This window comes from Marmota marmota, unplaced genomic scaffold, assembly GCF_001458135.2.
Source record: "Marmota marmota marmota unplaced genomic scaffold, marMar, whole genome shotgun sequence".
Lineage (NCBI taxonomy): Eukaryota > Metazoa > Chordata > Mammalia > Rodentia > Sciuridae > Marmota > Marmota marmota.
Window position 1 is genome coordinate 41,817,438 of NW_025999990.1, and position 20,764 is coordinate 41,838,201.

General features: G+C 39.2%; 1 protein-coding gene across 1 annotated transcript; it reads left to right on the forward strand.

The window, feature by feature from the left end:
* The first annotated feature begins 2,208 nt into the window (after positions 1–2,208).
* On the forward strand, positions 2,209–2,900 carry LOC107139588 (zinc finger protein 706). Its single transcript, XM_015482489.2, has one exon. The coding sequence runs from the start codon at positions 2,354–2,356 to the stop codon at positions 2,582–2,584; it is 231 nt and encodes a 76-aa protein (XP_015337975.1). The 5' UTR covers positions 2,209–2,353; the 3' UTR covers positions 2,585–2,900.
* Positions 2,901–20,764: the final 17,864 nt, after the last annotated feature.

A 20,764-nucleotide genomic window follows, 5' to 3' on the forward strand; every position in this document is an offset into this window, starting at 1 on the left:
CCTGTGGTCTCCTGGGAGGGAGAAGGGAGCAAGGTTGAGAGCAAGGTTGTTCAAGGAGGTCCTTCGAGGAGTTCCAACTTAATGAGGAGTAAGAGTCTCTTGAGAAGAGAAGGGGAGGAGAGTCTCCTATGAGAACCCCCTTTCCACCCTCTGTTAGTTCTGGACTTTGACTTTTGTCTTCTTCATCCTGAGTCTACTAAAACTACAGCCAACTCATCAGAACCTGATCAAAAAACATAGTCAGGGAAAAGCTAGTCCTTTGGTAACTTCTCGATACCTTGGCAGCTTTTTGATGTCTTTAAGAAGAATTCTATTTAATATTTTTATGTATACTATCATTGTTATCAATGGAAGGGTTAATCTCAATAACACAGCCTACTACTAATATAAATGGAATGTCTGTTGGTTTTTCTTATAAGTTTTAGTAATATATTATCGAGCTTTTAAAAATTCTGTATTTTTATTGGCTTCACATTCCATTAATAGTTTTGTTTAGGGAGAGTTACATTTTTTTTTCTTTAAGTCTTCCTATTTAAGAAGATGGTATATGCCCTTTCATTTTACCCCAATTATTCTCATTAGCATTTTAAAGTTATTTTCTACATAATTTATATTTTTTGTTAAATTCTTTAAAAAATTACAATGAGGTACTTTACTTTCTTCTCCTATCTTAATATAAATATTAAACCTTTAAAAATTTCCCCAGAATTCTGCTTTAACTCTATCCCATAGATTCGGGTATATAGTAGCTTAATTATTTTCATTTAAAAAATATTATTCAAATCTGTTCCTAACAAGAGACTTACACAAGAAAGAGTATTTTAACAGTTCTTTATGGCACAATTTTTTTCTTCTAGTTTTATTATCCATTTCCAAATGGATTACTTGTGATCAGAGAAGCATATCTGTACTTATTCTAATATTGAGAATTTTTAGTGACATTTTCTTTGTGGACTTGCATATGGTCAACTTTTGTGATTATTGCAAGAATCCTTGGCCAATTATATTCCCTGTTTTCAGAGTACAGAATTTTATATATATATAATTTTGTGCCTATTTGTACTAAAACACACAATGAACAGGGAACCAATATCTTATATAAGAGACTTAAAATTTTCTGCTTCTGTGTATTCAAAATTTTTATTTTCTGATTTTTGACTTGACAGTAGTTTGACTGAGTATAAAATTATTTGGTTATGTACCATAGACATTATTCCAATCTTTTTTACCTACTAAGAGTACTGCTGTGGCAAAACTTAATATCAGTCTATTTTTTCCCCAAGATAATTTGATCTTGCTACCAGAGTCAAAAATATTTTTAAATATCTTTAAAGTTCAATAACTTTTCTAGGATAGGTCTTAATATTTATCCTTCTGTATTAATTTTTCCTGTAATAGACTAGCCCCTTTCAATCTCAGTAGTCCTGTCTTTAATATATGGAAAGTTTTAAAGTTTTTATTTATTTATTTTTAATTAAGTTTTTATTTATTAAAGTAGTATTCCTACTCACATTTTCAATTTTTTAAAAAATTTATTTATTCATTTTAATTAGGTATATAGGACAGCAGAATGCATTTTGGTTCATTGTACCTAATTGTAGCACAACTTTTCATTTCTCTGATTGTACATGATGTAGCATCACATCATATGTGCAGTCATGACATTTTCAATTTTTTTCAGGTATGTTTTACTTATTGTTGGCCTACTAATCTTTTATAAAACTTCATTCATCTCCATGTAATTTCCCTCAATCCCATCCTGTGGCTACTTGACTTGATCTCAGCACAGTCTGTCTCTTCGTGCTGCTCTATTGTGATCTCTATTTCCAGGTTTGTTGGGAGTCACCCAGGCTCCAAAGACTAACTTCCCCATCCCCCGAGAAGAGCCATCCAATGGTGAGCCCTGCTGGCTCACATGATCTGTACCCACCAATCAGACTAGCCCTGATGGCTCCCATGATCCTTACCCACCAATCAGACTAGCTCTGCTGGCTCACATGATCTTTACCCACCAATCAGACTAGCCCTGATGACTCACATGATCCTTACCCACCAATCAGAAAGCACCCCATGACCTGTCAAACCATTAAACTGTTAAACTGTCATAACTGTCAAACCACCCCCGGCTCTATAAATATGCAGAGCTGTTCCTCAATAAAAGGGCGTTTTCTCTGACAAGGAGCCTTGTTCTTTCTTTCAAGATTACCATCCTTGGCTCTCCTCTTTCCCCTCTTTGGCGGGTGGAGGAGGCCGAAGCGGTGCTGGGTGCGCTCCCCCTTCCTTCCCTCCGCGACTTTCCCCGGCCCTCTCGCGCTGCGCGGTCTCTCCGACGCAAGACTGTCCCGGCCGGGATATGGCTCGTGGACAGCAGAAGATTCAGTCTCAGCAAAAAAATGCCAAAAAGCAGGCTGGACAAAAGAAGAAACAAGGACACGACCAAAAGGCTGCTGCCAAAGCTGCCTTAATATATACCTGCACTGTCTGTAGGACACAAATGCCAGACCCTAAGACCTTCAAGCAGCACTTTGAAAGCAAGCATCCTAAGACTCCGCTTCCTCCAGAATTGGCCGATGTTCAGGCATAAAGTTGTTTACAGGTGAATTCATGACACCTTTGACTCTTCTACTGTCTCAGACCTTAGGTAACAAACCTGCAGCTGCTTTTCTAACAAACTGTTGATCAGCAAAAATAAAGGGGCTACAGAAACACTCATTTTTATGCTGTTTCCTTTTGGGCTTCATGCAAAGACAATTCTGTGTAAATGTACAGTTGACTCTGATTTGGAAATCTGAAAATCAGTCCATCCTTGTTATAAAAAATTTTTTATAATTGTAATTATATTGATGTTCATATTGTGTAAAATAACTCATCTAATAAAGTAGTACTTTGATTTTACAACATCACAGGATAAATGGTTCTACAGATTCTGTTCTAACTTTCCTTATTTGCCTTATAAAAATCTAATGAATTCAGCAGCTAGAATTACAAACACAACTTTTATCTCCCTTTCTCAGCTCAGTGCAGGTTCCTTAAACTAAAGCAGACTCATTCATTTAAATTGTGCATGTAATTTTGTTGGCAGCTGATGATTTAGGTAAAGAATGACTTTATCTGCTGCCTTAGAATATTGTAGTTAAGTATCATGCCCCCAATGATCATTTCACATGCTTAGAATTGACAAATTTAAATTTCCTGTATGAATTGATTGGGTATAGCTACCAGTCAGGGGTACCCTGTAGAAAACTAATACATTTGTAAAAACAATTGGATTATCAGTGAGCCCTTCTAAAAAATAAGTTTCTGAAGTATATGTCAAAACAAAAATAATCATTAGTCCTATTGTTTAATAGAAAATATGATGGAACAAATGTGAACTGGTAAAAAGATTTTTTTATAAATTATAGTGGATTTATTTGCAAATTGTTCAAGCTCTTTAATTTGAAATTGAAGCATAATTTTTGAAGGAGTTTTAGGAAGTTATTAATTATTTGGCCAATTTTATGAATGAATTTTTGCATTAACAGGAATTGGAATTATTTGTGATTGGTTAATTCCCAGAATCCTCTCTATTGAAACGTTGAATTTAGGAATTAGCATTCTGGTTGTTCCTAAAATCAGACCATGTATTATAGTATGACTTCCATTCAAACTAGAAAAGTATTAAAATCAACCAGTATGCTCAATCTTGGGGATTAAGGATGGGAGGTGCTTTTGTTCAGTTGGATAAAGTAAATGCTACCCAGTTAAGGAAAACTCAACTTTAGTGTTCTTTTAATTTGCTTTTGTTGACTATTAACTTGTACAAATGAAACTGCTGTAACTCAGTTTAAATTTTAAAATTAACATAATAGGAAGAACACTAAAATATTTACTGCTAACTGCTTAGAGCCGCATATCTGATCCTGTGGATTACAAAATGCATTCCCTCCTTCTGCTGGAACTCATTGCTGCATTTGTTTTGTAGCTCCACATACTCTGCCCACCTTGTTTGTCTTCACTGTAAGTTTAAAATAAGATGTTTGCAAGGAAAAGCTCCAGTGCTGATAGTTTCTTAGCAACTCCTATTCTTAGACCCTTATTTTTAAAATACAGTTCTTTTGTTTCATGTATTTAATTTCCTAAGTTTCAGACTTAATGTTGTTTCCTAATATGTCAATTGCCAGAACATTAGTTCTACCTAATTTCTTGTGGTGGTTATTGTAGAAGTTCTGGTTAAATTACAATTTATAAGTTTTTGAAAGTGCTTTGAGCATATGTGTGTTTATTTTTAGTAACAAATCATTTAAAACCCATTCACAAATTTTGGTTTAAATTTTTTTTCATTTGTTTTACTGACTGTAATTCAGAATAAAATTTTTTGTTCTTGTATTTAACCCTTTTTTTTTATAAGCAGCTGAAGACACCATATTTAACTCTATCTCAGTGATAGGGAAATAGTCGGATTGATCTTATATAAGACATTAATTCTCAATATGGGGATTATTAGTACAATCCCCTTTTTGTGTTTTCGGTTAAATCTGCTATAAGAAAAAAAATTCCAAGTCTTAAATATCTTTGTTTATTTAATTTGAAGATTCTTTAACAGATAACAGCAAAGTTTATTTAAAAACTGTTATGGTGTCTTCAAAGACTTGATAAAATACACTGAGAGAATTGCCATTCTGTATTTACATTAGTTGCCAAAAGAAACGGGGTTAAGATTAAACTTGTTTCCATTCTCTTCAAATGGATATCCCCATGTTTAATTGACACACTGGGGCCTCAGTTGTGTGCTGTAATGTCTTATTAAAGAAGATATTAAAGAAAACTAAACTAGTCTAATTTCTTTTAACATTTTAAGAGGTTTTGATATTGCCTCTTTTTTTTTTCTTCCTTTCTAAACTTAGAAGAATTGTCTCTTGAGTGTAGCTTGAGTTCTAAGAACGACAAGAGATGTCTTTCATTTTTCATTGTTTTTCTTACATTCTTTTGTGTATTTGGGGTCTGTAGAATACTTCTTAAGAATGAACAGAAAGAGTTTATCATTCTGAAACCTTGCAAGTTAGAATAAGTGAGTTGTTGGAAGGGGGACGTAATTACTGTTAACATAAAGATAATACAAAACAAAAAATACTTAGATCAATTAATTGAACTAGATGGATAAGTCCTTGATGACCTTGATTTCCATTTTAAGATAATACTTTTGGTTTTGTATTAAAGACACTACATAGATAATAATCACATCATAATTCAAACCTGAGATGCAGCATGAATAAGGTAAAATTTACAAACATTACTCCCACCCCCCCCATTCCTTATTTTTCATTCTTGTAATACTTGGAACATACTTGGCCTATAATTCCAGGGACTTTGGAGGCTGAGGCAAGAGATTGCAAGTTCAAAACAACTTAGGCCCTAAGCAGCTTAGTGAGACCATGTCTCAAAAAAGGGATGTGGGTATGTGGCTAAGTGGTTAAGTGCTCCTGGGTTCAATTCCTAGTACCAAATAATAATGTGGCTGGTGTAAAGGACTGTTCCCTAATACGTGATCAATCACACTCCAAACTATAATTGAAATGTTATATTTAAACCACTCAGTCTGAAATGATTTGTACTAGATTTCTAGTTTGGGGGTTTGTTTAAGAGTGTATGGTAGTAAAGATCAACACTAGGGGGTTGTGTTTACTGTGACTTTGCACTCTGAAATAGTTCAAAGTAGCTTAATTTTCATAGAAATTTTAAAAATATAAGACCATTCATTGTGCAGATTTGATAAAACATCTATTTGAAAGAATAGATGTTTTATTAAGAAAAGTTCATCCTGTCATTAATTGTGTATTACCATGTTAAACTGAAAATATCTTTTTCATTTTAAATGTTCTTTTGGTAAGTTGTTTACTGAATTACTTTTTTTTTTTTTTAAAAAACCACCAGTCTTTAGTTTCAATTCTTTGCATAGAGTGTAATAGTATGATTCCAAATTTAAAATTTTGTATCTACAGAGACAGATTTCAGTCATTTATTATTTGTATTCATATGGGTATGTTTTCAGTATGAATTATATTAAAATCATACTACTCTTTAGTCATTTTTACGTACATAGCATCATTATCTTTAATGGCTTAGTTTTTGTAGACCAAATAAGTATCGCACTTTATCACTACTTCTGTATTATAAATTTCAAATGGGACTTGCATTTTGGATTCACTTTATTAAAATCCTAATTANAAACCAGAGTGTGATTCAAGAACTGTACAAGATTTATTAAGCTTTCTAGTGTCCATGGGCTACATGTTGAAGTATTTGTGATGTTATATATTTTTATTATTATGTACATATGTGTCTTCTATTTATTTTCATCAGAGACATTCCGAGGAAAGCTCTTCAAATGAAAAGCTGTTTGAACTTATTTTCTGACACATCAAAGAAGTTCCTGGAGAGACAATGGGAATATATAACTAGCCATCATCACATGCTTACAATGTGCTAAGTGAGTGGCATCTTCTTCACTCTTAATAACAACTCTGCCTAACATGAATGACTACGCAACATTTTTCAGATATAGTACTTAAGGCTCAGAGAGGGTTAGACATTTACCAGAGTCACCAAGCAATCAAAGACTAAAGTTCAGATTCAAACACAGGTCCCCAAAGTCTCTACTATGCCACATTCCCCAGAAACTTCAACTTGAGCTGGCACTACTTGCAAGCACAGGAGAATGGGAACAATCCTAGGATTCCTGTAGGGAAGCAGGCCTGGTTCTGACAAGGGCTTCAGGTCTCTGAGGGCAGCTTGCCCAGGGAATGCTGGGTGCCTGGAACCTGTACATCCCTCCTCCAGCCAGCACTTTGCAATCAATGGCCACCAGACAGCTGCTTGAAGTACTACAGCTCCAATCCCCGTGACCCTCTTGGAATTCCTCCACCATCCCTGAGGCCTCACAGTTCCTATATGGGAAATTCTGCCTTAGAGGGATGCTATGAAGATTAAGGAACAAGTGATTATAAATCTTTTGGCAAATATATAGTCCTATAGAAATGTTAAATAATCGTATGTCCCCTTTTAAGGTCAATTGTAACATTTGGACACCAATATATTTTGCTTCTCGGTTTAGGACTTAGCCATCCGGAATTTGCGAAGGATTCATCAGGCACCTCTTCGATAAGACAAAAAGAAAGTTCTCATGCCCGTGCCTTCTGCTGCAGAAGATTTGTTTTGTTTTTCTTTGAATATCGTGTCTCTGAGGGCACTTACAGGTCATTAAAAAATCTAAGCTCCCTACAGTTAGCCTTTACCTTGGATAGTAATTTTGACACAATTCTCCCTGTATTTCCTTTTTTTTTCCCTGCAACAACATTCCCTGCCCCAAAACTAGTATATATATCTTCAAAATCCAATTATCCACATTAACTAGGGACCTTCCATCTGGATAAGTGACTTCCACAAGCTTTTCCAAGAAACTTTAACCTCAACAACTTCATCATCCTGAAGAGTTCTAAATTAATCTAGAAAGCCTTTCTCTAGAGTTGCCAAGAAGGAACACAGCGTCACTTTGCTGAGAGCTTCCACTCGGTCCCCACCCCATTTTCCAGGGGAGTTCTCAACAACAGAGACCCACAGGAAAGGGGGGCAGCCAGAGTCAAGAAGGAAATGAAACAAAATGGAATGAGGTCGCTGGTCCACAAGCTGGATAATCACCCCACTCCCCTGAGCTTGAGTCTCTTTCTCTGTGTGCCTAAAAGTGGTGGCACTTTGTCTTGTCACTGGAGTGCTAATGACTGTCCTGCCTGGTGAGGGTTTGTGGGGAGGCCATAATTAGACCAGCCTCTTCCACAGCTTTGCATCTTCCTTGCTGACAGAGTCCCCAAAGGCTGTCTCCATTAGGGCTCAATCCCATTTATGAGCTGGCTTCTATCCCCCAACTTTCAAATAAAAGTTTCTGGGGATCTGAGGCTCTGAAATATCTCACCAGACTGTATTGCGTCTTTAGTAAACTAAGTGGATTCTTAGATGTTTTAAAGCAATTAAGCCTTCATTTACACCCTTTAAATAGTTGTAGACAGTTATCATAGTTCTCAGTCAGGCTATGCGATAACCCAGTTCAGCCCTCTCCCAGAAAAACCTCAGGAACAGTATTAGGGCTTTCACAAAAGATCTTTTGGGGACACGGAATAGACTCTGACTTCCTTGTTATCAGAAACAGAAAGTAAAGTGGTCTCTACCTTATACACTGAGATGTTTTCCTTTTCTTTGCAGGAATTCACAGTGCAGTGTACAAACGACATGGGTGTCCTCTGCTGACCACCATGGACTCACATTTTATTTAACAGCCTCTTATACTTGTAAGCTAGCTTCCTTTCCTTTTGTCTCTAAACCGAATTTCCCCCTCCCTTATTTCTTTTTGCTCTTATTTTCTGGTAAAAATGCATGAATCGACACTTTGTACGAACTTCACTACAGCAAATTTTGACATATTCCATTTAAATTCTTCAAGAACGTGACTATAGTCGTTCTTCCTCTATGGGTGAGGGAGAAACGAGTAAATGAATAAACAAAGGAATAAATGAACAAAAACAATAAAACTGGGGAATATAAAACCATCAGCAAATAGGAGGTAGTATAATTTTAAAAGAAGAAGGAAAACCAGGTTCCATTTTCACAATCACTGTTGATACGTTATTATGATTAAAATATTCAATCCTAAAAAAGTGTGATGACTGAGAAGGGAACAGGAACTCCTGTTCCCTTCCAACTGGCTTTGGAAGTGATCCTAGATCTGAATCTTGGTTCCACCATTGCTGGCCTCCTTAACCTCTCTGAGCCTCAACTTTCTCTTGTGTCTGAGGCAAGTCCTCACAGCCATACTATCCAACATATATGACCGACAGTAGAATGATATCACACAGTGCTCATCACTATACTTGGCTCACCAAGATGCTTAACAAATGTAACCATCTCTGGGTGGGGTTTGGGTAATTGTTAAAGTTAAAGAAATTTCTTATCTGTGCTGGATAGTGATCTGTGTTCCATGAATCTGTTCTGTTCCATCTTCTAATTCTTTTCTCCTGTTTTTTAATCCTTCGTGTTTATTTTACTGAAGTAACTCAGAACTCTTTTTAGAATTAGTATTCAGCTTTCCATATTCCCCAGAGATGACAAAGGCCATGTTAAGTAATCCTTTTGCTCTTTCTTGACCACACTTTGAAGGTCAGCTTCAAAGACCCAGATGATGCAGAGATCCTGGCCCAGCCATACTCTGAATCCTCTTAAATAGCAACCCTCCTTCGTTTTTGATGATGTAACTTCTCTGCAAGCATAAAATAAAGGAGAGTGCTCTAACAACAGAAGAAATGTCTCCCAGCACAAATCACTATGTAAATAAAAAGTAGGGAAAGGCAAATGAGCATTTTTCAAAATTTAAAGAGTATTCATCATAGAGCCTCTCTTTCAGAATTTCTTATCTGAAGTTGAAAAAAAAAGATTCCTAGACGCCTTTCTGTCAACGAAACTTTAAAGTCTCAAGAGAACCCCAAAAGGGCAGGCATTGTAGACATGTTGCCTGTAAACACAGTCCCATCCTAACCTGTTGATCCCCACAAAGCAGAAGTCACACAGTTGGGACTATGAAGGTACTATTGAATCCGAGTCCTTGTCCCAGTCAGCGGGTTCCCCAGCCAGTGAGCAGTTGGCTGGCCCACTGGTCCCCACCAAGAGGCAGTTGTGGAGCAGAGGTGCCCAGGTGGGCTGGAACACAGGGTGAGCACAGGCCATAACCCTGCAGAGCCCACCATGCTACCACAGGCCTGAGGCCCTATGAGCCAGGGCCAAGGCAAGTCAGGGCCTGACAATGTGTCATCCCATGGTGGCCTGGCCTGACCCTACTAGGGGCAAGAAAATGCAAGTGTGTCCAGACCTGCATAGAGGAAAATTCAGATTCATGAGTTAACCAATAGCATTGATATTTTGCAGAATCTTATTAGCATAAATTTGGACCCCAAAGCATTGACCCATGCGCTATATAAACCCCTACACTAGCACACTCAAGCAGCAAGGAGCTATCAGATCCTCTCTTTCCCTGCAAGAGTTCTGTTTCTGTTCTCCACACTTGAAAAAATCCTACACCTCTCACTCTTGTGTTCCATTGTTCGTGAATTTCATTCTTAGGATTTGCAAGACAAAAACCTGGAAAAAAATTGGCAATGAGCTGCTGGGGTCAGCTGCAACCTTTGTGACCTCGGTGTAATTAGCTGCTAACACTGAAATGGGCTTCCCGTTGCAGAGGCCTACAGCTTGTGCAGACCCCATCTGCCAGGAGAAGCAGAGAAAAGTTTCATCCTAAACTCTGATTTCACTATCATACTGACCACTGGATCAAGAATAGAAAAAGGAACCAGGAGTGTGTTTGCTTGAATGGGAGAGTAGGAAGAGGCAGAGCTACTTAGCTGAGAGATCTGGGGAGTGAGGATTTACATGATAAAGAAACTAACAAAATCTCCAAATAGCAGCTCTTGGCCAGGAAGACTTCCACATAAAATGCTTTTTTAAAAATTTAAGGCCCAATTATCTGAGCTGATATTGGGGATGTCTACACATGACAAGCTGTCTGGCTTGTTTGGGAGCCCTAGAACTGTCCAATCTGAAGGCACTGACCTGCAGATGTAGAAGTCATCATAAGCCAGTTCCCATCTTCAGCTTGACAGGAACTGTCTCACCTGACCCTCACAAAATTCCAGGAGTAGGTTGCTATGGCGCTCATCCCATTTTCATTTCAGGGAAACTGAACTTAGAGATCGTTAGTCACTTGACCAGGGTGATACAGGGTTGGAATTCACACTCCAGCAAAGGGACTCCAGGGGCCACACTCTTAACTGCTGTGGTAGCCTGCCTCTAGCAGGTACCTGAGCAATTTTGAGTGAGGGCCCAGCACTGTGTCAGAAATAATCTTGGACAACAGTTATCTGAGCCCTGTCCTAGGCCCGAGATACACCAGGGTTGTTGAGAATGCATTTCCTGCTTCGGTTTGGCTGAAGGAAACATGGGTATTCCAGTAGATTCCTGGGGAAGGGGAGGAGGACTTCATGAGAGAGGGACTGTGGAGCAGTTAATGTACGTGTACCACACACAGATACTCACTCATCTGTTTGCTTGAAGTCCCAGATAAGCTGGAAGAGATGGTCCTGCCTCTCCTTATGCCCATTCCTTCCTCCCCACCAATCCCACCCCTGTGTGGTTCCATGGCTGTCACCTCCCTCTTGCCATTCCCTCCTGGCTCACCTTCCAAAATCCTGACTCCCCAGTCAGACCATATTCCAGCCTAGTACCTGTGTGCTCCGATTTCCAGCTGTAACTTAATCTTAATTTCTCCTTGTTCTCTGAAAGCTGCTGACACAGGGGCTTGCTGTTTACTTATTCCCTTAGGCTCAAAATCCTGGCTTCGGACCACTGAAGCTATTTTTTTTTCTTCAGAGGGAACTGAAATTAAATCACAATAGAAGCAAAAAAACTTAATGTTCAATAAAAGCAACATGCTTTTTGTTAAACTTCTATATTGAACAAAAGTTTTTGTTAAACTTTTGTCTGACTTCTGGAAACTTCTCAGGAAACTCATGTTTTCTGTTTGGCTTTTTTTTTTTTTTGTCATTGTGATCACTTTATATTTCTATCTCTTCCAACTAGGTTTTTGCAACTCAGAGATCAGGGTGATTGCATAACAAATTAACAGCTAATAAATTAGTCTCCGTGTTGCCATTTCCTGAGCAGGACTGACAGAGCCAAGGCCTGATAGAAATGGGGGGAAATTTTGTGAGGGTGATTCTCTGTGAGCTATCAAGGTCAGGATTCTGTGCAAGAGCTATGTTGCTCCTAATGAAAAGGGTAGATCTGAGATTCACCAGGGTACAGATCCTTAACCTCTTTTCTGACACCCTTTGAATAGTGATTCAGAAGTTTCTAGATTTCAGGGAAGGAATGTGCATGTACTGTATACTCCATAACATTCCCTATTGGGGCCTGGAGTATAATCCCTTAATCAAACACATTCATATTTCTGCATCTAAATATATGAATATTTACACTAAATATAAAATAAGAATATAATATATAAGAATCAGTTCAGGTCAGCTTTGATGGTCAAATGAATTTAGATTAGAATGGTCCTTGTTGTCAAATAAGTTTCTAAATCCCTTTCAATTTGGGGGGTTTGGTATTTTATGGGGAGGAGATTTGTAAGCCTGTAAATGCAACTATGTGCCATATATTGCGATGCCCATGCTCTTGTGTAGCCTGCACAGGAAGGTACACTTTTTAGTTGTAGGTTACAGGTGAGAAAACTTCCACATAGATCCCATAATTGCCTGAGTCTAGCAAGAAAACCCAGATTCGACATGGCCACGCCAACACAAGACCTGAGCTTCTGCCACCATGATGTTCTCCCCCTAAGAAAAGAACCAGCTTGATAAATGGTCCCCATAGGGGTCTGGGTACCCCATCTGCCAACAAGTTATTTTGCTTTCCAAGCTGCTGTCACTTAGCGTTAACTCTGGGGCTATCAGGTAGAGGCAGATCCCCTGCTCTTTACACAGGGCCTCTCTCATTCTTTTGCTAAAGGTATTTGTAAAATAGTTTAGTGCCCCAGACATTCTTGAAGCAGTCATTTCCTTCCCTTCTCATTTCTTAATGGGCTCATTTCTTTCTCCTCCCCAGTGTTGCTCTGAGGCCCTCGTGAAAGGCCTGTTTATTGCCTTTGGCTGACTCTACCTTTCTCCTTCTCCACCCCCAGCCTTATCTTCTCCCTGCCAGGGGACTAACCTTTGTGCCTTTCCTCCTGCATTCTCACGGGGGAGCCTTCCACCCCGAGGATTCTGCCTGCTGGCTGCTCAGCCTGTTAAATTACACACGCTCCTGGCCACGACTGTGGGGAAATCACACTCTGGATGGAAAATGTGCATGCTGTTTGTGAAAGACTCGATCATCTTAAATTTTCTTCTGCACTTGATCTTTTGCAGGGTGCAGGGCTGGACTGTATGCCCTGAGCAGCCAGGGGCTGGGGTTGGGGCTCTTTTTATTGGCGATATAGGACAGGATCATGTACCACTCAGCAGCATCAGTTGGCACAAAAGGAACTTGTGATCCATTGGGCTTCTGTCCAAACCCTCTCCAAAGAAGCCCCCTGTTTTCATCTTGGCCATTAGGAGACACCTGCTGAGAGTGGGCCTACCTGGTCTGACAAACTGGCTCGCCTGCTGGGGGACCTCCCACATATGATTTTACTTACTCTCTTTTTTTCCTGTCCTCACCTATAAAATGGGAGTGACAAGGACACTAGCTGACCCATCAAACTGTGGCATGGAGGAGGCTGATTAAGTGAGTGGGTGAAGCATCCTGCATGTGACTTCTCCCCTCTCCCGACACAGAGACCCCCCACTCTTTGGTGCTACAATACAAGGCCCTAAGACCTCCAAGGCTACAAACGGCAGTGTGAGACTGTCCCCACCTTTGCTGTTGCTGCACAGACTTCTGAGAGTCATTTGTTTCAGACACCACAGGACCATCAGTCTTCCCCCTGATTGGTCTCATTTTACAGATGAGGAAAGAGGATTCTCTAAACTTGCCAAGAGCAGGACAAACCCACAGGTAGGGTTAGAACTAGAAGCCAAGTGTGGGGTGAGGGGTTCCAGCCGGTGCTCTGTGCTAGGGTAACCAGCCACCCTGGTTAGCTGGGGACCCTCATATCCCTCTTCCCAGAAAACCTCAGTCACTGGTAAACTGGGGCAGTTGGTCCCCTGAAGCCTTTGGTATCTGTGAGCTGTGTTACTTTATTAATCAGAAGAGTGTGTTTAGTGTTCTCAGAGTGTTTTATGGCAGGGGAGAGAGAGCCCCAAAAATGTCAAACCTGCATGCAGGCAATATTGTGAAGTTACTGAAACCTAAAAATTCATAAAATTAAGCATTTTCAGTTGGCCATGTGGCTTTTCATACTTACTTCCCATGTCACCTTGCATTAGATTATTCCAAACCTAGAGGGTCATATGTTGCTGCTGTTCAGAAGAAGGAGATGCACTTTCAAACTGAGAATGAATTCAGCACTGTTAATGAAGAAGTTCCACAAAGTTCTAACTAACTTTTGGGAGCAACTCACAATCCATCAGACTTCATCCTCTATGTTTGAAAAGTTGGGGCCTTCTGGAAATCATTATGAGGAGCTTAGATTGTAGCGCACACCAATGGAGTGGAAGTGCTATACAAACTGAAACGTCAAATGATGTTATTCATCTAAATATCTTACCACGGTGGCTGTTTCTTTTGGAAGAGAGTGGATAAATCCAAGACCTCAGTTGGTCTGAAATATGCAGGTACTCAAGGAAAGTGATTATTGCTCCCTCTGGTTCAATCTATAACAAAGGTTTATTGCATGTTTAATATGTGCTTGTCACAGGGTTAGCTATTGAAGTAAATTACATTGAAGGAGACCGAAAATGGCTGCTAGCCTTCTGGAGCTCCAGTCTGGTGGAAAAGAAAATTATATAATTAAGCGAGAGTGGAATTATAATTGTGATAAATGGTTTGACACAGAGGACTGGGCAGTCTGGGAATAGTTGACAGAGCACCAAATCTAATCTGAGCAAGTGACATTTAAGCAAAAGTCTTCAGGATAAAGTCACCAGATTCAGACTTTGTGAAATAAAATTCAGGGGGCAGGGGTGGAATGGGGGGACTAGCATAAGCAGAGGCTGTATGGTCAGGAAAGGGTCCGGCATGTGTTAAGATGCTGAAAGAAGGCCATTGGGCCGTGACTTGATGAGCTCAGGGAAAGTATTTCTATTCCCACAACTGAAGATAACAACACTTTTGCAAACTCCACGAGCAATCAGAACCTCTCAGTGGCCCATCAAGTCCACACCCTTGCACTAGACCTTTGAGTCAGTGTCAGTGACGTCATAGCATTATCATTCCTGAAGGAGACCTTGACATCCAAACCTCCCTCAAGCTGAGACTGGATCTTAGAATGTGGACAAGGTTTGTCAGGACGCACACAGCCTGTAAGAGGCAGAGTGGGAGTTACAAGCAAGGTCCCTGGATCCTAAGTTCCAAAACCTTCCCATAGCTCCCTATTTGCCCCCATCATAACACAAAATTTTCTTCTAAAGTTGTCCACTCTCTGAGCCTTTTTATCTTTTTTAATTTATTCTAATTGCGTATGTATGACAGCAGAATGCATTTTGATTCATTGTGTACATATGGAGCATGACTTTTCATTTTATTCAGCATTGAAAGAGAATAAAATTGTGGCATTTGCAGGTAAATGGATGGAGAGGGAGAATATCATGCTAAATGAAGTAAGCCAATCCCAAAAAAACAAAGGCCCTTATTCCTCACCAACTAAAAGAGTGCCTTCTTCCCTGCCCCCTGAAGGTAGCAAGATGTCACAGCCTTTCCTACCCTGGTTGAGATGTTGTCCTCACCTGTGTCAGCAGAATCCCAGCATCTACAGGGGAGTCCTGGTGTCCCCATTGAGAGTCTCGGGAGTTACTTGCATAATCACCATTTTTTCTTCTCCTTCTTAACTAGTATTTCAAGACCACCATTGATTTTTGTCAACAGTAACCAAAATAGGAGATAAACCTGTTTGATTTGAAAATCGCTCACCCCTTCACCATCCTCTGGGGCTCTACTTCTCCTTAGAGCCCAGGCTCAATGTTCATCTTCATCCGTCGCCATGAGTGACCCAATGCACTATGTTAGGGTAGACACTTGTCATTTAGAATATGCAGCAGGAAAACCCCACAGAACTAGGTCACTGGGACAATTTTGAGTATCAGATTTTAAAAAAATATATATTTTTTTAGTTGTCAATGGATCTTTATTTTATTTATTTATATGTGGTGCTAAGGATCAAACCCAGGACCTCATACATGCGAGGCAAGCACTCTACCACTGAGCACAACCCCAGCTCCTGTTTTTTAATGAACACGAGGAAAGAACAGGAACGATCCTGCCTCCATCCCAATGTATTCCTGCAAGGAAATGCTCTGAGAGAGACAGGTGGGAACCACTGCAGTCTATAGTTGGAAAAGGCTTCCTGCCAGCCTTTTTTAGAAATATCTGTCAATTTGTGGTATCCCTATTTCCCTTTCCAATAAAGTAATAATTTGGAAGGGTTTGAGATGAAGAGAGTAAATCAATACCAGATGGCAAAAGTTGCAAGAATCTTCCACCAATTCATCAAATAGCATCTAAGGGACTGAGAGCTTCCCAGGGAAAGAAGCACCCCTGCACTTGGAGGAATCAGCGAGCATCCATCCCAATATGCTATATAGTAGCAGGACTCACGTTTAATCTTCAAGGTGGTTATGCAGATGTCATAGAAGACCAGAATGATTCTGCAAGACTATGCTTTTGAAATTGCTCTTTCAGCAATCACTCAATGCTGCCATGCTGGATTTGGAGAGGCAAAGCCTTGGGAGTTCTTTAATATAAACCCTGGGAATGGAGATGAGGGTGAATCGGTTACGGCCACTAACACACTCTTAATATACCCTTTAGATTAGGAATCCTTTCTACATGTAGGATCACTTTGTCTTTGCTAATATAAACAAGAAAGCGTTGAATGCCTCTTTTCAGAGCTAGTTGTAATTTCTAAGGTGGGGCAGAACTGTGAACACAAACACCCGCTATTAGGAAACACAGCATATCCCAATGTTGAGGAACTGGGGCATGATCCTTGTAGAAAAATCAAATGAGTTTCACGTTGTAATGACATGAAACTTCAGGAGGTTAACTGAGTTATTGTAAACCATTTTGGAGAAAAGCAGCAAAATCTCTGCTACTGGAAAGGAAATAGAAGAGGCTATTTCTACACAGGTCTGTTAGTGGCCACACACGGAAACCTGGCTGGAGAACTGACTGCATCTCAGACTCTGGGATGTCTAGCATGATGGTGCCTCCACCCAGACATTTCCCACAGGGCCCAATGATGGGAGACTGGAAAGGGGAGTTCTTGTAGTTATTCTTACTTGTTTTCTCCATTCTCATTTTCTTCTTCCTATTTCCTACCCTCAGAAAAGTTTATGAAGTTGCAGGGTTTTTTTTTAAGTCAATGGATGCAAATATAAACTTTTTCTATGACAAAAAGGAAATATTTGAAGACTTTTGGCATGCTTTTTCATAAGTGGCATTTGTTCTCTGAGTTCTCCTATAGCTTCTTAACACTGTCATGAAATAACAAGACCCACCAAGTGGTGTAGTTGAGCCAACACAACTCAAGGGTTGTCTAGTCTACCCCCACAGCCTTTGGGCTTAACACATTCCTTCAAACTAGGATAATTTTTTCATAATTTAGTAACAATGCTACAAGATCAAACCCCCAAACTTCTCTCCTGATGGGAATTTCCTGGGAAATCGCAAATTTTGATAGATTGATTTCTTTACTTTTACTGCAGTAGGTATTTTTGCACTGTATTATGGTATGGTGCTTTGCTTTTTGCAGGGGGTGGGGCCAAGTCCTGGAAACCAATAATATACCTCAAGAAAATAATCAAATGCACCCTTGAACATTTCCTCTGTATTGTTTGCTGTGGTTTGAATATGGTTTGTCTCCACCAAACACATGCTGAGGTTTGGTTTTCAATAGGACGGTGTTGAGAGGTGCTGGCCCTTTAAGAGGAATTAAGGCTTTTCTCTCAGGAGTGAGTTCTCACTCTCAAGGAACTGGATTGTATCTCTCAAGAGTGGGTTATTATAAAAATGAACCTGGCACCTCCCCTCAGCCTCTTTCACACATGTGCTCTTCCACTCATGCCTGCTTGTCACTCTCATACCTGCTCTTGCCACGTAAGGCCATCCATCATGCTATGATGTAGCATTTGATCTGTACCAGATGCAGCCACCTGTCTCCAGAACTGTAAGTTAAATGAACCTCTTTTCTTTGCAGTGTACCTCACCTCAGGTATTTTGTCTTAGCAATACCAAGTGGACTAAAGCTTATTGACTTTACTCGTGTAGTTCCCTCTGCCTAGAAGACAGTTCCCACCTGTATCTTAAACCTGCTGACCTTTCTTTTCACCAGGCCCTGTTAGCCAACTCCTCCTTTTCCTCATTCTCACAATTGAAAAGAATTTATCTGTTGCTATTGCTTGAATTTGTACTCTTGTAATCAAACATTTTAATTACCATTTAAAATCTTTGTTCTGTGATATACTTGTTCATACAGTTTATACTTATATCCTTATTACTGAGATATTTATAAAATTTCTTTATACACAGTACTAAAGATATCAATCCTTTCCCTACTCTGATTTCTGCAGTTATCCCTGAGATTCTCTTGTTGTTGGCCTTTCTCCGTTGTTTACAGTGGTTTGCAAGTGCATTCATTTGGTGTTGCCATTATTTAAGTGTACAACTTCTGCTTTTGATGGCCATCCCACCCACTTCTATTTTCTTCTAACATTTGTTTCATTCACTTTTTTACATTTAAACATAAACTCATCTGGAGTTTATTTTGCTATATGATTTCAGGAACAGATTAAATTTCCTCCTTGCCAAATGGTTAGCCAAATGTCCCAACAAAATTTATTGAATAAACTATTCTTTCCCTAGTGATTTATGATGCCAACTTTATTATACACTAGATATACATGAGTGTGTGTATATTTTAAACTGTATTCTGTAATAGTATTTTATTATACTTCATAATTCTTTTTAATGTTCAGCATTATTACATGCTCGTTCTTCTAGATTAACTTTAAAATTACTTTTTTCGAGTCCCTCCTCAAATTTCGTAGAATTTCAATCTGCTTTTATGGGTACTAAGTTAAATATATATATATTAGTATATCTACTTTATCATCTAGTATCTACCTGTTTATCAATATATCTACACGGGCTTTTTCTCATGCATAATGTCTCTCATTTATTCACAGTCAGTGTTATGGACCTGGGATGTCCCCCAAAGGCTCATGTGTTGAACACTTGGAAGGGTCTTTTGGGAAGTGGTTGGGTCGTGTGGGCTTTGATCTCATTAGTCCATTGATAGCTGAATGGGCTACTGGGAGGTGGTGGGAAAAGTAGGCGGGTGGAGCATGGTTGGAGGAAATAGGTCACTGGAGGCATGCCTTTGGGAACTATATCTTATCTCTGGCTCCTTCCTCTCTTTCCCTCTCTCTCTCTCTCTCTCTGCTTCTTGGCTGCCCTGAGCTGAACAGCTTCCCTCCACCAGGGTGTTCTGTCTTACCTCAGGCCCAAAGCTATGGGGTCAGCCAACCTTGGACTGGGACCTCTGAAACCATGAGCCCCAAATAAACTTTTTCACCTCTAAGTTGTTCTTGTCAGGTATTTGGTCACAGAGATGAAAAAGCTGACTTACATAGTGAGCAAACAAAGATTTTTATTATATTTTGTAGATGAATGAACTGGACCTCAGGAAGCTGAAATTACTTCTTACCTAAGATCACAGTTGGTATTTTTAGGGCAGTGAAACTACCCTATATGATACAATAATAATACCAGATACCTACTGCTATACCTAGGTCAAAATTTATAAAATGTACAACAGCAAGAGTGAACCTTGATGGGTATCACTGATGTGTAAATGTAGGTTCATTGATTGGACCAAGTGTTTAAGGCTCAGGTCGGGGATGCTGATAGTTGAGGAAGTCGTGAATGTGTTGAGGCAGGGAACTCTCTTTAGCTTCTCCTCAATTTTTCTGTGAACCCCAAATTGCTCTAAACTATTTTAAAAATCTGAATTTGAAAGTATATTTTATTTGCTCAGTCTTTTCAGTGACCAGTAGAAGCCAGATTCTTGATGAAATGTTGTTCCTGATTTAGAGTCTATAAACCAGTGTACATGACTTAATATCAGTTTTCTCTTACAAGTACGACTACAATTTAGGAGTAATAGATCCTCTCTGCCTTAAAAATCCTCTCTGCTCCATCAATTCACCCTTTTCTCCCCCCATAACTATCTCCATAGTTTGCCTTTTTTAGATGACATATAGTTGAAATCATTCGATACATGTCCTTTTCAAATTGACTTTCTTCACTTAGTTCTATTCATTTAAAGTTCTATTACGTCTTTTCACGGCTTGATAGTTCATCTCCTTTTAGTGCTAATATTCCTTCTATGGATGTATCAGTTTGCTTATCTCTTCTTCTGTTTAAGGACATATTGTTTGTTTACAAGCTTTGGCAATTGTGAAGAAAGTTGCGATAAATATTTGTGCACAGGTTTTTATGTGATCCTAAGTTTTCAATTCATTTGGGTAAATACTAAGGAGCATGATTGCGAAGTGATAGGATGAGTATGTTTGATTTTGTAAGAAACTGTCAAAATACTTTCCAAAGTGGTTATCTCATTTCGCATTTCCATCAGCAATAATCAAGTTCTCGCTCCACATCCTCGGCAACACTTGATGTTGTCACTGTTTTTGGATTTTCACCATTCTAATAGTTTGGTTGTCATTGGTATCTTCTTTTCATTTGTATTTCTCTAATAATCTATGATGTATCTTTTCACAGTTATATTTATTGTCTAACTTCTTTGTTGAGACATCTGTTCAGATCTATGGCTCATTTTAAAATCAGGCTGTGTTTTTTTTTTCTCATTGTTGAGTAGTTATATAAGTTCTTTTGTGTTCTTGATAATACTCTTTTATCAGATATGTCTCTTGAAAGTGTTTTCTCTCCATCTGTGGATTTTCTTCTCACTATTTAGACAGTGTCATTCACAAAGCAGGAGTATCCATTTGCTTATCTCTTCCTCCTCCTCCTTTCCACATTAGGAATTTTT

Bases quoted from the DNA above. Each gene is read 5' to 3' on its own strand.
- LOC107139588 (XM_015482489.2), top strand. From the start codon at position 2,354: ATGGCTCGTGGACAGCAGAAGATTCAGTCTCAGCAAAAAAATGCCAAA.